This window comes from Microtus oregoni, unplaced genomic scaffold (genome assembly GCF_018167655.1).
Source record: "Microtus oregoni isolate MIOR12 unplaced genomic scaffold, Mior012 000005F_ref0000423, whole genome shotgun sequence".
In the NCBI taxonomy this organism is placed as follows: Eukaryota; Metazoa; Chordata; class Mammalia; order Rodentia; family Cricetidae; genus Microtus; species Microtus oregoni.
Window position 1 is genome coordinate 4,610,733 of NW_024543064.1, and position 14,374 is coordinate 4,625,106.

Here is a 14,374-nt window from a genome sequence, read left to right on the forward strand (position 1 = left end):
TCAAGTCCCGCCTGCTCCTGCCTGCTGGGTGTAATGGGGTCACCACACCTGGCTAAACCTATTCTTTTCACCACTGTTCACACGAGGATTCGCTTAAGCACGGAAACAGCCATAATCACTGACTAGTCACTCTCCACAGGCTCTCTCAATCTCGTCTTTTTCCTGCGTCAGTGTTTTCTCATTCGAATTTAAAATCTTATGTCGCTCTTTCGACAGTTTTTACAGTTGCCAAATATATTACTGAACAATGTGTACTTTCCTTCTACACGATTATTAATGTTAAAATATCAGTAACAGCCTTACGGTAACGTCACCAAGGCACTCCGCTAAGCGTTCCGGGTCGACCTTGCACACTCACAAGCAGAGCCCGGTCTGGCCTTCGTGCATTGCCCACACTCGCCGTGGGCACCACGCACCCGCCGCCTCTCGGATCCCAGAAAAAGCGTTAACTCCGGAGGCTCAGCGTTTCCCGTCGCCGCAGCCCTGGGACAGCGGGGAGAAAAACAAAAAGCGACCTGAAGCCAGGAGCGGACCGGGAGTTCGGCCCCACCTTCAGCTGCTCGCACCGGGTGCCTACAAGCGGGCCCTCCAGGCCTAACGCCGCGCTCGCTCCCTGGCTCGCCCGGAACCTCCAGCTAAACGCCCGCGGCCGCGAAAACAAGTGCGCTCCGCCCTCGCGGACGTCAGCGGCCCGCCCCCATCCTGCCTTAGCCGCCGGGACACCCGCCCCACAAAGGCCCAAGCCCAGGCCCCACGGGAGAAAGCGGAGCCCCGGCCACCGCCCTCCGAGACCCAGGCCGCTGGCTCGACCCCGCCCCCGCGCAGCCCGCGGCCTGCCGCCCCTCCCCCACCAGCCGGGAGGTGGGAGCCCCCGCCCCTCCCCCGCTCCTCAGGCTCCCTGAGTCCTGTCAGCACCACCCCCGCTAGCGTACGCGGCCGCAGGGCCTCTTGGGAGTTGGAGTTTTGAGACGGCCTCTCGACGCCGTAGCGCCGCGCTCGGGACTACGAGGCCCACAATGCTGCGCGCCGCGGGCGCCACACCCCCACATTGACGCAGTTCAGCCATCCCTGGACTACAGTTCCCGACGACCCTCGCAGCGCTCCCGCCCTCCCTCCCGAGACACGAGCCGAACTGGGCGTCAGGTCGGGGAGCCGGTCGGGTTCCCGCTCGCTGTCGCCGCCGCCGCCGCCGCCGCCGCCCCCCACAGTGCCTCTCCCGCCTCTCCACAGCATCGGTCGTGGGAGCTGCATCCTCCACTCAGGTCGCTGTGGACACTTCAGTCCGGGATCAGCGAGCCTGAGACGCGACACACCGACACCCCCGTCACCTCCAGCCCGGGCGACCCCTCCCTGGACGGGTCCGCCCTCGCCCTGCTCGGTGCCGGAGCCCCCCGGCCCGGAGCGCCCTGCGGGCCCGCTCTCGCACTCCGGCCTCGGCACTCCCCCAGCCGCCGCCCCCCACCCACCCACCCGGAACATGGACTCCGACTCCTGCGCCGCCGCTTTTCACCCCGAGGTGAGTGCGAGCTTCGCCCCGCCGCCCCCTTCCCGGCCTTGGCTGCGCTCCCGGCCGAGCGGGACCCCGGGAAGCCGTCTCGAGCCCGGCCTCCCTCCCCCCACGTTCGCCCGGCGCCCCCAGCTCGGGCCCGCGCTGCTGCTCCCCGCCGGTCCTCCCCGGGCGCCGCGCCCACCCTCCCGCCGCCCCGACTGGGGCTCGCGGGGGTCCCCTCCCCATCTCCCCGGGGCGGCCCGGTCCCCTCGGAACGGCTACGCGCGCCGTCCTGCCGCCCCCTCCACCGGCCAGGCCGCGCCCCACCCCCACGGCGCCCGCGTCCCGGGGGTCCGCACTCGGGAGCCGGACTCCGTCTCCCGCGCCTGCCCCTCCCCCTCCTTCCGGGGAGCGGCCCCCGCGCAGCGCCTCCGGCCGGGTCGGGGTCGGTGTGCGGGGTGTGCGGCGGGGGCGGGGCGGGGCGCGGACGGTCCGCGGTGTCGCCGCTGCGGGCGGGAGGCGCCGGGGCCTGCGCGGCTCCGGGACACCCACCCCGGGTCCCGCGGGCGTCCCGCACCCCACGGGTGGGCCCCGCACCTTCCGGGGCCTGCGCGGGCGAGCGGGCGGCGCGCGCCATCTGCTCCGGGAGGGAGGGCGGGTCCCTGGCCACCGCGGCACCGCCCCGCATTCGCGTCCGCGGCCCTGACCCCCCTCCCCCCCCACCGCGATGTCCCCCGGGGCGAAATTAAAGTTCTGCCGGAGTTTGGGGCCCGGTGGCGCGGCCTATGGCCGCCCGAGTGCCGGGAGCGCGCGGCCCGCTCTGTCGCCTGCGGGGCTGGCCGAGGGGCGGGAGCCAGCGGCCTGCCCGAGCAAGTTGGGTCCGCGTTTGAAAGTGCTGCTCTTTCGCTGGAGGCTTTCGGAGGTCGGCCCGGTGTCCCCCTTCCAGCTGGCCGAGCACCTGAGTACGGGTGGGGGTGGTGACAAGTTGCGGGAGCAACCGCAGGGAATGTTCCCGCGGCCTTGGATGCTCCGCCTTCTCGGGAGAAAAATCCCTTCTTGTGGTGGGTGCTGTGCGGCCGTTGAGAACGGCCCCTGAGCTGGCCGATCCTGCCTGAGTCGTAAGTGCGCACCTAAAGCGAGCGGTGCGTTCTCCATTCCGACTGGGTTCTAAGAACATTTGGGTGTCCGGCAGGCATCCCGCCCCTCCCAGGAGAGGAGGATGTTCCTCCGAGCCCCGAGCCGCAGACAGTGGGGCTCCCCCTCCCTGCCTTGGCCTCCAGGGAGTCAGGTTTGGAGAGCAAGGCGAGATTAAGCAGCTGGTTTTTGAAATCACTTAATTTTTCTTTAGAGCCACAGCTGCAGTTTGTTTTCAGAGTGGAAAATCTCTAGCAAAAATGTCGATGTTGGAGCTCCCGATAGGCCTGCAGGGACAAACAGATAAGGCGGGTGCCAGGAGGTGGACTCTAGACAAGCTTTTATCTTCTAGCTAGTTTCCCAGTGTTCTTGGCACAGAATATTAAAACTCCTCTTTCTACCTTAAGAACACTTTGTTGTTTCTTGACCCCAACTCACCTTATCTTGTTTCTAGAGTGTAAATTCTGCAGTGCTGTGTGAGTTGGCAATAAAAGTTGCAGCTTGCTTTGTTTTGGTCAGCTTCACCTCCTGGAGTTTTCTTCACAGCCCCTTTGTTTCCCTCCACAGGAGTACTCCCCCAGCTGTAAGAGGCGCCGCACTGTTGAAGACTTCAACAAATTCTGCACCTTCGTCTTGGCGTATGCTGGCTACATCCCCTACCCGAAGGAGGTAATGATTACAGTTTGGAGCCTCAGCCTTGACTCCCTGCTACAGGTGCTTTAGCAGTAGCGGGTCTGGAGGCACTTGGTGCCAGCTTCAGGCAGCAGTCTGGCGGGAATCAGGTTTTTGGGAACCTAGATGAGTTCAGACAGGGAACAGGGAAGTGATTCCAAAGCTTTCGTAAGTTTCTCTAGAACTGACTTAACAAATAGATTTCCGCTGGGCGATGGTGGCGCATGCCTTTAATCCCAGCACTTGGGAGGCAGAGGCAGGCGGATCTCTGCAAGTTCGAGACCAGCCTGGTCTACCGAGCTAGTTCCAGGACAGACTCCAAAGCCACAGAGAAACCCTGTCTCGAAAAACCAAAAAAAAAAAAAAAAAATAGATTTCCATTTACTTATTACTTATTTTTGGTTTTTCAAGACAGGGTTTTTCTGTGTAGCCCTAGCTGTCCTGGAATTCACTCTTTAGATCAAGCTGGCCTTGAACCACTTCCCTTAAAGGCTTGTGCTGCTATGCTCAGCTGTTATTTTGTTTGGCTTTTAAAGAAGGTCAAAAATTTGAAACTAACTTAAGTCACTTAATTGAAAAATACCTGTTGTGAGCCAGGAATGGGGCATGCCTTTAACCCAGCATTCAGGAGGCAGAGGCAGGCAGATATCTGAGTTTGGGACTGTTGGGAGAACAAATGGAGGTGTACTCTTCCTTCTCCAGGGGGACTGAAGCTGAGAGAAGGCGATTGTAGTAGCGGTTTCTGTAGGATCTTGGAGGGCGGGAAGAACTCAGGGCCCCTTCCTTGCATGCTAGGCAAGCACTCTGCCACTCCAGTCCCGAATTGTACCTTAGCCTTGACTGTGAGCTTTGTCCTGGCTCTGGGCAGGAACATCTCAGTGAGGGAAGGTGTGCCGTCCTGGTCTGCTGGCGCGTTAATACTAATGAGGTCATATAAGTTTGATGCTGGTTTGAGCCCAGGTTCCAAGTCGTGCTTGCTCAGTGTAGAAGGACTGACCTGCTTGGAGGCTCCTAGCCCTGGAGGCTGCTTAGATGACCAACCATGCCCTGTTGCTCTGTTTCAGGAGCTCCCCTTGAGGAGCAGCCCCAGTCCCGCCAATAGCACTGCGGGCACCATCGACAGTGATGGCTGGGACACGGGCTTCTCTGACATCACCTCTTCTGTGCCCTTGCCGGTGTCGGACCGCTGCTTCAGCCACCTGCAGCCTTCCCTCCTGCAGAGGGCAAAGCCCAGTGACTTCCTGCTGGACAGGAAGAAGACAGACAAGCTGAAGAAGAAGAAGAAGAGGAAGCGGAGGGACAGCGACATTCCTGTGAAGGAGGGGTACAGAGGGGGTTTGCTGAAGCTGGAAGCTGCAGACCCATACGTAGAGACCCCCAGCAGTCCCACCATACAGGATATTCCCCAGGCTTCTGCTGACCCCTGCTCAGGCTGGGACTCGGACACTCCATCAAGTGGCTCTTGTGCTGCTGTGTCACCTGATCAGGTTAAAGAAATAAAAACTGAAGGGAAACGGACTATTGTCCGGCAGGGGAAGCAGGTGGTGTTCCGGGATGAAGACAGCACTGGCAACGATGAGGACATCATGGTAGACTCAGGTGAGTGCTTTCCCTGGGGTGGGATCAGGGAGGAAGTGTAGAAGGGCAGATAGGTAGTTGTTAGCTCCTGGGTACAGCCCAAGATTTCTGTCCAAGCCTGAGTGTGAAAATGACGCAACCCCCCCCCCCCCCCCCCCCCCCCCCCCCCCCCCCCCCCCCCCGCTCTCAGCACTGTTTGGGATGAAGTAACTGCCTTCAGAGAGACACCAGCTCAGCTAGTGCAGCTGGTGTGAGTGTGGCCACACTCTGGCCACCATGTGCTGGATGTGCGGCTCCCAGGCAAGATGGTGGGCCTCAGGGGGTTCTCACTTGTCAACTGTTCATTTCCCTCCAGATGACGATTCCTGGGATCTTGTCACCTGTTTCTGCATGAAGCCCTTTGCTGGTCGCCCCATGATAGAGTGTAACGAGTGCCACACCTGGATCCACCTGTCCTGTGCGAAGATCCGCAAGTCCAATGTTCCGGAAGTGTTTGTCTGCCAAAAGTGCCGGGACTCCAAGTTCGATATCCGACGTTCCAATCGTTCCCGAATGGGCTCCCGGAAGCTGTTTCTGGACTGATTTGGAGCTGGCCAGGAGATAGGCGGGACTGGAAGGGCCTGGGCTCTGTGGCCTCCCTTAGTTGAGCACAGAACTCTCGGCTCTGGTGCGGGCAGACCCTGCCACTCAGGTGCCTAAGCAAAGGACTAGCTGTCCAGATAAAACTGTACATAGCCAGTGAGCAGATAAAATGGTGGCCAAAGCTGCTGCTCCAGCTGTGTTCTCGGTACCGGAGACAGACTGAGCACCAGGTCTACTCGAGCTGAGTGCGGGCACACAGGATCGTTAGCCAGTTCCCACAGTTGGGAGCCATTCTAGCTGTCAGTCCTGTCTCCTTTGTGCCTGGGAGTGGAGTTGTTCTGTTCCCCTGGCCTGTGTTTATTCTCCAGTGTTGGTCTATTATCACAAGTGTCTATACAGCAGCCGTCCAAGTTGTCTGCCCCTTTGTGATCTCATTGTCCCTGCCTTAGTTGTACTTACTGGGCTAGGGAGTTGCTTCCTTAGAGATCTGGTGTCCCTAAGAGGAGCCCTTGGTGGTGGGTGAGCAGTGAGTCTTTGGTTTTCACTGTTTGTTGAAGGGACAGTATGTACCCACTTATCCACAGAGCGGGGTTGTGGGTGGAGGTTGTCCTGTGTTCATAACTCAGTTCTTGTTTTGCATGATGTAAAAAAACCATTTTTTTGCACAATACAGTCCAAAGTGTTGGCCAGTGTCTTCCTACATGCTGTCGGTGGTCCGTGCCCCAGGGTGCCCTGCACCACCCTCTGTGGAAGCACTTGGTTTCTCTGTTCTTCATCTGCTCCAGTAGCAGCCCCCAGATGATGCTGTCCTCAGGACCTATGTGCTGTTGGTTTAGATGATGGTTAGAAAGAATCCAAGGGCATCCTGCAGGGACTGCCCTTACTGCACACAGGCTGGCCTGCTGGGTTCCTGGGGCAAGGCACAGGTTTGGATTAGTGCTGAAACATCAGCTTGCAACAGTGTGTGGAGTTGGAAAGGTGTGACCCAGAGCCCTGGTCTGGGTGAGGGCTGCCCCACACCTGGACACTGGTGGTCTTAGGGCTGGAACGAAGAGGGAGTGCTGTGGCTCTCAGGGGGTCCTCGTTCTTCAGCACTTCTGATGCTTGTTCTCAGCAGTGTTTGGCAAAGCAGTGGGTATATTAAGTATTGTTTCTTGTTAGACATGAGACAGGGAAGAGTACCCAAGTAGGTCCCATTTCTTCCCCCTGTGTAACACCTTTGCAGGGTCACCAGGCTTTCATCTTAAACACCAAAGGAGCTCAGACTGTAACGAGGCTAATCAGAGCCCTTCTTGGGGGGAGGGAAAGGGGTGGGTCTCAGTGTCTTTCACGCTTGTCCAGTTTATGGAATTGTCTTAGTTTTTTGTTTGTTTTTAAAGTCCTATTGCTCATATTAAAGTACAGAGACATACTCATTGCTGAAGCTCAGTTGGTCGCGTAGATCTCTAGGGAGAACTCTGCTATAGTGAAGGAGCTGTTCCAGAAAGTCTTGTCCCCCGGCTATTGTCTGGCTCTGAATGGAGTAAATACCCAGGACAAGTTAAGAGGAATTTGCCAAAGACCTGCCCCATGACAGTACTTGTCCAGTATCCTCACCCTGAGAAGAACCAAAGTTCCAGTAGGTGTTTTTTTTTTTTTTTTTAAAGTGCATTTAAGAATACGTGGTTTTGTTGTGGTTTGGTGTGGAAGGCCATTGTTGTTTGTGTCCAGAGATTTGATGGCTCTGGGATACAGTGACACTCATCTCAATTTGTTTGCTTGCTTTGTGTTTTTAAGGGGAGTTGTCCCTATGGGTGGTTTGGGGGTAGATTGAGCTGGGCAGCTGTCATCAGCTTCTTTATGCAAACGGGGCATGACCCTTCTAGGGGCTCCTGGTTGATGCTAGTGATGTGAGGGGAGGGAAAGATGTCACCCCCAAAGTAGACCCCTCCCATTGGCTTTGGCCAGGCCAGACACAACATCGTTTACATGGTTCTGTGTAATTATAAAGTTTATGTGTATAAAGCAAGCTGTTTCTGTGAAACTGTATATTTTGTAAATAAAGATATTGCTACTTTGAGGTTGGTGTCTCCTGAGTTATCCTGTGCTGAAGGACACTGCGTCTTCCCAGTCACTTATCCGGGTGGTGACTCTGGCAAAACTGACTTGTTTTTGGCATTTAGCACAATGAAAAGGACGGCGATTCCTGGTCTGCTTCCCCAGTTAACTCCTAGACCCAGTGTAGCTTACTGACAGGCTTGAGCACTAGGCAGAGGCAGGGGGATATCTTGAGTTTGACGCCAGCCTGGTCTACAGAGCAAGTTCCACAAAAGGCTCCAAAGCTACACAGAGAAACCCTATTTTGGAAAAGGGAAAAAAAAAGGCTTGTTCCTCAGTCACTCTGTCTCCACCAAAGGTGGTGTGCCCATCCCCAGATTTACCTGTGCTTCAAAGCCACAGCCTTTGCAAGTTTGGGATTGGAACTTTCTTGTCCCAACATGGTGATAGGCCTTTAAGCCCAGCATTTGGTAAGCAGAGAGAGGCGGATCTGAGAAGGGGTGAGTTTGCAGTGCTAGACTTCTGTCCCCGAAATGGCCAAGAGGGTACCTCCCGTGGGTACCCCCTTTATCTGGGAGGCTGATAGGGGAATGTGATGGGTTCCAGGCTAGCCAGTCTCCACCTGTTTTTAAAAAGATCCAACTTCTACTGCCTACAAGCACCTCAGGGACCTTTAAAATATTAGCTGAGGGTTGACACCTCTGTTACAGGTTTCCAAGGTTAATAGGGCTTAAACTCTTGGAGGCGGGGAGCAGAGCAAGCCAGGTCCCAGCCCTCTGAGCCCTGCAGACCCCGCCCCTCAAGCTCCGCCCCTGGGGCCGCGTACTGCCATCTTTGTTAGGGGCAGCGGGCTCATCTCCGGGATGCCGAAGTCGTGCGCGGCCCGGCAATGCTGCAACCGCTACAGCAGCCGCAGGAAGCAGCTCACCTTCCACCGGTGAGGGATGGGAGGCCGGGACCCGACCCTGTGTAGCAGTCACAGGCCCCAGTGCACCTGGCGGGAGCTCCGGGAGGCCCAGGGTGTGCGGACGAGGTGGACCGGGATTGCAGGGAGGGGACGGCTGGGGCGTCAGCGGTTGTTCCCGCAGCCTCAAAGCCCGAACCCCGCCAGCCTCTCTTAGTGCAGGCTTGGGCTAACCCATCTTGCCTGGAAGCATTAGGTGCTTAGTGTAAACAGGCTGCGTGTGGGTGGCGTCTGGCTGTGTCCCTACACTGGCCTCTTACTGCCTGCGTCACCTCGAGGGAGGCCCAGGCGGAGGTACATGGTCTGGAGGAATGAGCGCCCTCCAGGATGGCCAGGCCGCAGGGGCTTTAGTCGTGGGAAGGTGGTGGGTACTCAGCCCTGTAGTCCCAGGACTCCTTCCCTCAGCCCAGCTCGTGCGGAGCCCTTTCCAGGGAAGCGCCCTTCAAGGCGCCAGCTTCGAGCAGTGTCTGTGCCTCCGGCGCAGTTCACCGAGGCCTGGCAGCCTGCGCCGCATCGGGTGCTCCCCACCCCCCGCGGGGCCTCAGTACACTGTTTCAATGCTTCTACCACGGAAAAATGCACACATCAGTTGGCAGCCCACAGACGACTCTCCACTGGCACCCACTTCCAGTCTCTTCTCACCTGCCCACAGGGAGAGCCAGGTTTGAGCCTCTCTCTCTCCTCTCCCCTCTCCTTTCCTCCCTCCCTCCCTCCCCCCCTCTTTCCACTGTTGCCAGAGTCATCCTTGCCCCGCATGCGCACTGCACTTGAGTTCTTTTCTGCATAGTACTCCACTGAACATGTGTCAGAATTGTGCTCTGCAAATGAAGGGCCTCTTGGTGCCTGCATGGGCAGTTATCCAGGGACCTCTGTCTCCTGGTCATGTTGCCGTGTACTCAGGGACAGTCACCTCCATTCACCCTCGCCTTTTTCTTCTTTTTTCGTAAATAATTTTTATTTCATATGCATTCATGTTTTGCCTGCATGTATGTATGTCTGTGTGAAGGTGTCCAATCCCCTGGAAATGGAGTTACAGGCGGTTATAAGCTGTCACGTGGGTGCTGGGAATTGAACCCCAGGTCCTCTGAAGTTAAGAGCTGGTGCTCTAAGCCATATCGCTAACCCCCACCTTTTGTTTTTAAATTTTTGTTTTATTTATTTATGTGTGGGCACAGATGCCACAGTGCAGGAGTGGAAGTCATAGGACAGCTTCTAGAGTTGGTTTCATTCGCCCACCATGGAAATCATGGGGACCAAACTCAGGTCATCACTTGGCAGCCAGTGCCTTCACCGGCTGAATCATCTTGCTGGCTCTAATTTTTTTTTTTTCCCCCAAAACAGGGTTTCTTTGTAGTTTTAGAGCCTGTCGCCTGCCCTGGAACTAGCTCTGTAGACCTGGCTGGCCTTGAACTCGCAGAGATCCGCCTGCCTCTGCCTCCGGAGGGCTGGGATTAAAGGTGCGCACCACCACTGCCGGCCTAGAATGTTTTTATTAACACAGTTATCACATAGACTGGTAGGCTCCTAATGACTTTTTCCTTCTGTGTGCGTTCCATGCTTTCATTACTAACCCGTGTGACCTTTCTCTCAGGCGGTGTTGCTCCTACTTTTCTGAGAGAGCAGAGGTCTTGTGTCGCCCAGGCTGGTTTTAAGCTGGATCTTCCTGCTGGAATTCCAGGCCTGCACTGCCACGTCAGTTCTTGCTTGGGCTTTGCCTTTGTCTTACCTGACTTCTCACTAGCTTGTGACCACACTGGTCTTTCCCCCAGAGTCCTAGGACACATCTGACCTCTGTCCCAGATCGCCCTTGTCAGTCTCCTCGGCTGAATCCTCCCACTTCCCACACTGAGTGCTGCCGTGTTCAACATGGAACCAGAGTGCTGGCAGGTTCTGCAGGGACATCCCCGGGCACATGTGCCCATCTGCCACGCCTGTTCTTGGGCAGTCGAAGAGCACCTTGAACACCTAACATTCCAAACTTGTGTTCACCCAAACCTCCTGTCCTCCATGGCAAACACGAAGTTCCTTCCCATTGCTTCATGATCCACAGGCAAACCTTGAAAGTCCTTGACTGGCCTGGAACTTGCTAAGTGATGAGGTTGGTTTGGAGCTCACCTGCCTCTGCCTCCCGAGTGCTGGAATTAAAGTCTCGCGCCACTACCGCCCAGCAGTTGTTCTATTTTTTTTTTTTTTTTTTTAGTTTTTCGAGACAGGGTTTCTCTGTGGTTTTGGAGCCTGTCCTGGAACTAGCTCTTGTAGACCAGGCTGGTCTCGAACTCACAAAGATCCGCCTGCCTCTGCCTCCCAAGTGCTGGGATTAAAGGCGTGCGCCACCACCGCCCGGCCAGTTGTTCTATTTTTGACAGAAGGTGTCATTCTGGTACTCCAGGCTGTCCTTGAATTCAAAGTAGTCCTCCTGCCTCAGCCTTCCCAGACTTGAGTCGCTAACTTAGCACTGTCTTGCTTTCATAGCATGTTCCCCCGTCTCCAGCACTTTCTCCTGCTCGGCCCTGGTTCTCACTGTAGCCTGGGTGGACACATGCTGCCTTTCCTTCCCTTCTCTGGAACCTACAGAGACTCACACCTATCTAAAGCCTCGTGTCACATGGTCCTTTGTGAAGGCCACTTGCTGCAGGGTCTGTTCGGGTGTCACCTTGCTAAGGACCACAGGGCCACCTCCTGTGGTCAGCTGCTGCAGCCCTCACAGTCCACCTCAGCTTGCTTTGCTGCTGTCCGCCACGTAGGCTCCTGAAGGGCAGGGACTCGGTCCTATCCACTGCCACGTTTTGGCAGGAAATTGAGACATGGTCAGAGGTGAACTTTTTTTTTTTTTAAATTTTCTTTTATGTGCATTGGTGTCTTGCCTGCACATGTCTGTGAGGGTGGATTTCCTGAAACTGGAGTTACAGAGAGTTGTGAGCTGCCATGCGGCTGCTGGGACTTGAACCCCGGGGTCCTCCGGAAGAGCATTCAGTGCTCCTAATCACTGAGCCATCTCTGAAGCCCCAGCAGTGAACTCGTGAAGGAAGGAGAGTTGCTGGCACATGCTTTGGAAATACAGCTCTCTTGAGCTCTTGCCATGCTCGTGATCCTGGGTTTCATATATGTGCTGATAACAGCCTTGGCGAGTGTCCGGATTTTAGGGTAAACAAAGTGGACTACTGAGTTCCTAAGGCTGGATCATGGAATGCTGTGCCCATAGGTTCCCGTTCAGCCGCCCGGAGCTCCTGAAGGAGTGGGTGCTCAACATCGGCCGGGTCAACTTCAAGCCCAAGCAACACACGGTCATCTGTTCTGAGCACTTCAGACCTGAGTGCTTCAGCGCCTTCGGGAACCGCAAGAACCTCAAACACAATGCCGTGCCCACCGTGTTTGCTTTTCAGAACCCCGCACAGGTAAGGTGCTGGTCTGACGTCCAGCCAGTGGGACTGTGTGCTGAATGGGGAGCTTAAAAAGAAGCTGGGGCTGGGGTGTAGCTCAGCTGGTAAGAGTACTGGCCCAGGATGGAAGCGGCCTTGGGTTCGAGCCTTTGCATTGCATAAACTATGGTGCAGGCCTGTAATCCCATAATTTGGAGCCAGAGGTGAGAGGGTAAGGCCAGCCTGGGGTACATGAGACCCTGTCCCACCCCCCAGAGAGAAGAAAAGTAATTTCAAACACTTTTAGCACTAATTTGTGCTTGCTGGGGCCTGGGGCTGCTGTTCCCTTGGTAGAGGTGCTTGCCTAGCATGCACGGAGCCCTGGGCTAGATCTAGATCCCCAGCGCTGCAGTCTAGGCTGTGGCTGTGCATGTGTGCAATCCTGCCATTCCAGAGGTGGAAGCAGGAGGATCAGAAGTCAGTCATCCTTGGGGTTTGAGGCCAGTCTGAGGTACATGAGAGCCTATCTCACAATAAATAAGAAACCCAGGTACGATGGCACATGCCTGTAATCTCAGCACTTAGGAGGTGGAAGCCAGAGGATTGCCACAAACTCCAGCCTGAAGTTTTAGGCCGTGTTTATAGGGTGGAGGTTACAGCTCTTAGGTGGGAAGCCAGGGCCAGTGGCCAGAAGCTGGAAGAAATCTGAGCAGGTCCACTTCACAGTCCTCGGTGCCCCCAGGCTAAGCTGGTGGCAAGAAGCTGCAGATGGCCACTGTGTGCGCTGCCAGCAGCTGCATGACCTTTTGATGACAGGGTACTGTAGGGCCAGTGTTCACCCAGAGGAGTCAGGTCCTTGGAGCTGTGGGGACCTGTTCAGGTGCCACTGACCCAGGATTTGGGGAGTACACCTAGTGCAGGCAAGAGTCAGCACAGCTGGATTCAGGCTGAGCAGGGGGACGTGGCTGTACCAGGCCTCTGTCTGGCCTCGGTTAGGTCCCACTGTGTCCTGCCTGAGCCACGGCTGTGTCTTAGAGCTGGTGAGGGAGAGATGCCGCCTCTTGTGAGGGTTGCAGTGGAGGGCAGTCAGGCAGTGCACTCAGCACTGAGTTTAGTGAGCGCTGAGAGAGTATCTGGAGAAAAGCAGAGTGTCAGGTTTGAGTTCAGGATGCTTGCTTTCCCAGAGGAAGCTGTGGCCTCAGGCTCAGTGGGTCAGAGGCTAGAGCCCGGGGAGTTGGTGGGAGACAGGCTCTTACTGCAGATGCGCAGGACTTGGCTGCAGCCTCCGGGCAGGGATTACTCAGGGATGGACAGTGGCAGCTGCCTGAGGATCCGGTGTCTGCCAGCTCAGCCAGCCTGACTCCGCCTGCCTGCTGTATCCAGGTCTGTCCTGAGGTGGGGGCTGGTGGGGACGGCACACTGGAAGAGTTTCAGCCTCCAGACACTGAAGGCCCTGTGAAACAGGTAAGACCCTGGGTACAAGCTGGTCTCAGAAATGCCCCAGAGGACCCAACAGATGACAGGACCAGAGCTTCTCCTAAGACCACCGTCGGGATTTCACAAGGGGAAGTGGGGGAAATGGGGCTGGAGCTAGACCAGAAGGGTAGGGGGCATTGTGACCCCAGCTCAGAAGCCTTCCTGCTGGGGACACAGGGCCACACCTGGACAGCTCTTACTTCTGACCTCTGTCCTCAGGTCTTACCAGAGAGAACAGAAGCAATGGAGGCTTCTGGCCTGCCAGCCGGCCCCATGGGGTTAGAACGGCCCTTCCAGGGACAGCCGTCGGATCACAGCTATGCCCTTTTGGACTTGGATACCCTGAAAAAGAAACTCTTCCTCACGCTGAAGGAAAACAAGAGGCTCCGGAAACGACTGAGGGCCCAGAGGCTGCTGCTTCGGAGGACGTGTAGCCGCCTGCGAGCCTACAGAGAGGGACAGCGGGGACCACGGGTCAGACGGCCAGCACAGCAGAACTGAGCCCGAGGAGGCTCTGGGATGTGAGGAAGTGTGCACATTCCTACTACTGGTGCTGCAAGGCACCTTGAGACTGGCTAGATAGGATGCCCTCGTCAGGGGAGGGCCCAAGTGCTGGGGAACCAGAGGCACAATCTCGGGTCTCCTGGGCTGAGGATGGCAGCTGTGGGCCTGTCTTGTAACAGTGACCAAATGTTAGGAGTTGTCACAGCCCTGCCAGAGATAGCTCCCCGAGGGAGAGGTGGCCATTCCTGCAGTCCACCTCCAGGAACACGGCTAGTCTGTGGGGTCGTTCTCACCTTCCCAGAGGAGGAGTTCTGAGGGCAGGGCAAGGGTCTCCCGCACCAGCCTGTATTTTTGACGACTCTTTCTGGCCTGGTCTGTGTAAATGTGGAATAAATTCTTTGAACTCTATTTAAGGCCTGCTGCTTTCACTTTTTCCTGATACAGGAGTGACTACCGCGGCCACAGGACTGATTGACAATAACTAAACAGATAAATAAGTGCACGTGGGGAGGGGCTGCAGAAACATCTTCTCCCCTGGTTAAGAGCACTGGCTGCTAGTTCAGAGGCTCCAGGTCCAGC

General features: G+C 56.5%; 2 protein-coding genes across 6 annotated transcripts; both read left to right on the forward strand.

Annotated features, from left to right (window-relative positions):
* The first annotated feature begins 1,127 nt into the window (after positions 1–1,127).
* Positions 1,128–7,507, forward strand: Phf13 (PHD finger protein 13). Of its 2 annotated transcripts, none has more exons than XM_041653081.1 (4): positions 1,128–1,516; positions 3,191–3,292; positions 4,360–4,894; positions 5,229–7,507. In XM_041653081.1, exons 1-4 carry the CDS (start codon positions 1,478–1,480, stop codon positions 5,453–5,455), a joined length of 903 nt encoding a protein of 300 aa, XP_041509015.1. In that variant the 5' UTR covers positions 1,128–1,477; the 3' UTR covers positions 5,456–7,507. The 2 variants fall into 2 exon arrangements, with proteins under 2 accessions (XP_041509015.1, XP_041509014.1); XM_041653080.1 differs by lacking the exon at positions 1,128–1,516 and adding an exon at positions 2,177–2,411.
* Positions 7,508–8,313: 806 nt separating this feature from the next.
* On the forward strand, positions 8,314–14,203 carry Thap3 (THAP domain containing 3). 4 transcript variants are annotated; one of them, XM_041653035.1, is made up of 4 exons: positions 8,314–8,429; positions 11,659–11,851; positions 13,199–13,279; positions 13,511–14,203. In XM_041653035.1, the coding sequence occupies exons 1-4, from the start codon at positions 8,356–8,358 to the stop codon at positions 13,790–13,792; spliced, it is 630 nt and encodes a 209-aa protein (XP_041508969.1). In that variant the 5' UTR covers positions 8,314–8,355; the 3' UTR covers positions 13,793–14,203. The 4 variants fall into 4 exon arrangements, with proteins under 4 accessions (XP_041508969.1, XP_041508971.1, XP_041508970.1 ...); XM_041653034.1 differs by lacking the exon at positions 8,314–8,429 and adding an exon at positions 8,493–9,118; XM_041653037.1 differs by lacking the exon at positions 13,199–13,279.
* Positions 14,204–14,374: the final 171 nt, after the last annotated feature.

Coding starts and splice junctions, on each gene's coding strand:
- Phf13 (XM_041653080.1), top strand. CDS start 2,217: ATGTCCCCCGGGGCGAAATTAAAGTTCTGCCGGAGTTTGGGGCCCGGT. Junction 2,412..3,190: donor TTCGCTGGAGGCTTTCGGAG/GTCGGCCCGGTG, acceptor TTCCCTCCACAG/GAGTACTCCCCCAGCTGTAA. Junction 4,895..5,228: donor GGACATCATGGTAGACTCAG/GTGAGTGCTTTC, acceptor ATTTCCCTCCAG/ATGACGATTCCTGGGATCTT.
- Thap3 (XM_041653034.1), top strand. CDS start 9,033: ATGCACACATCAGTTGGCAGCCCACAGACGACTCTCCACTGGCACCCA. Junction 11,852..13,198: donor CTTTTCAGAACCCCGCACAG/GTAAGGTGCTGG, acceptor TGCTGTATCCAG/GTCTGTCCTGAGGTGGGGGC. Junction 13,280..13,510: donor CTGAAGGCCCTGTGAAACAG/GTAAGACCCTGG, acceptor CTCTGTCCTCAG/GTCTTACCAGAGAGAACAGA.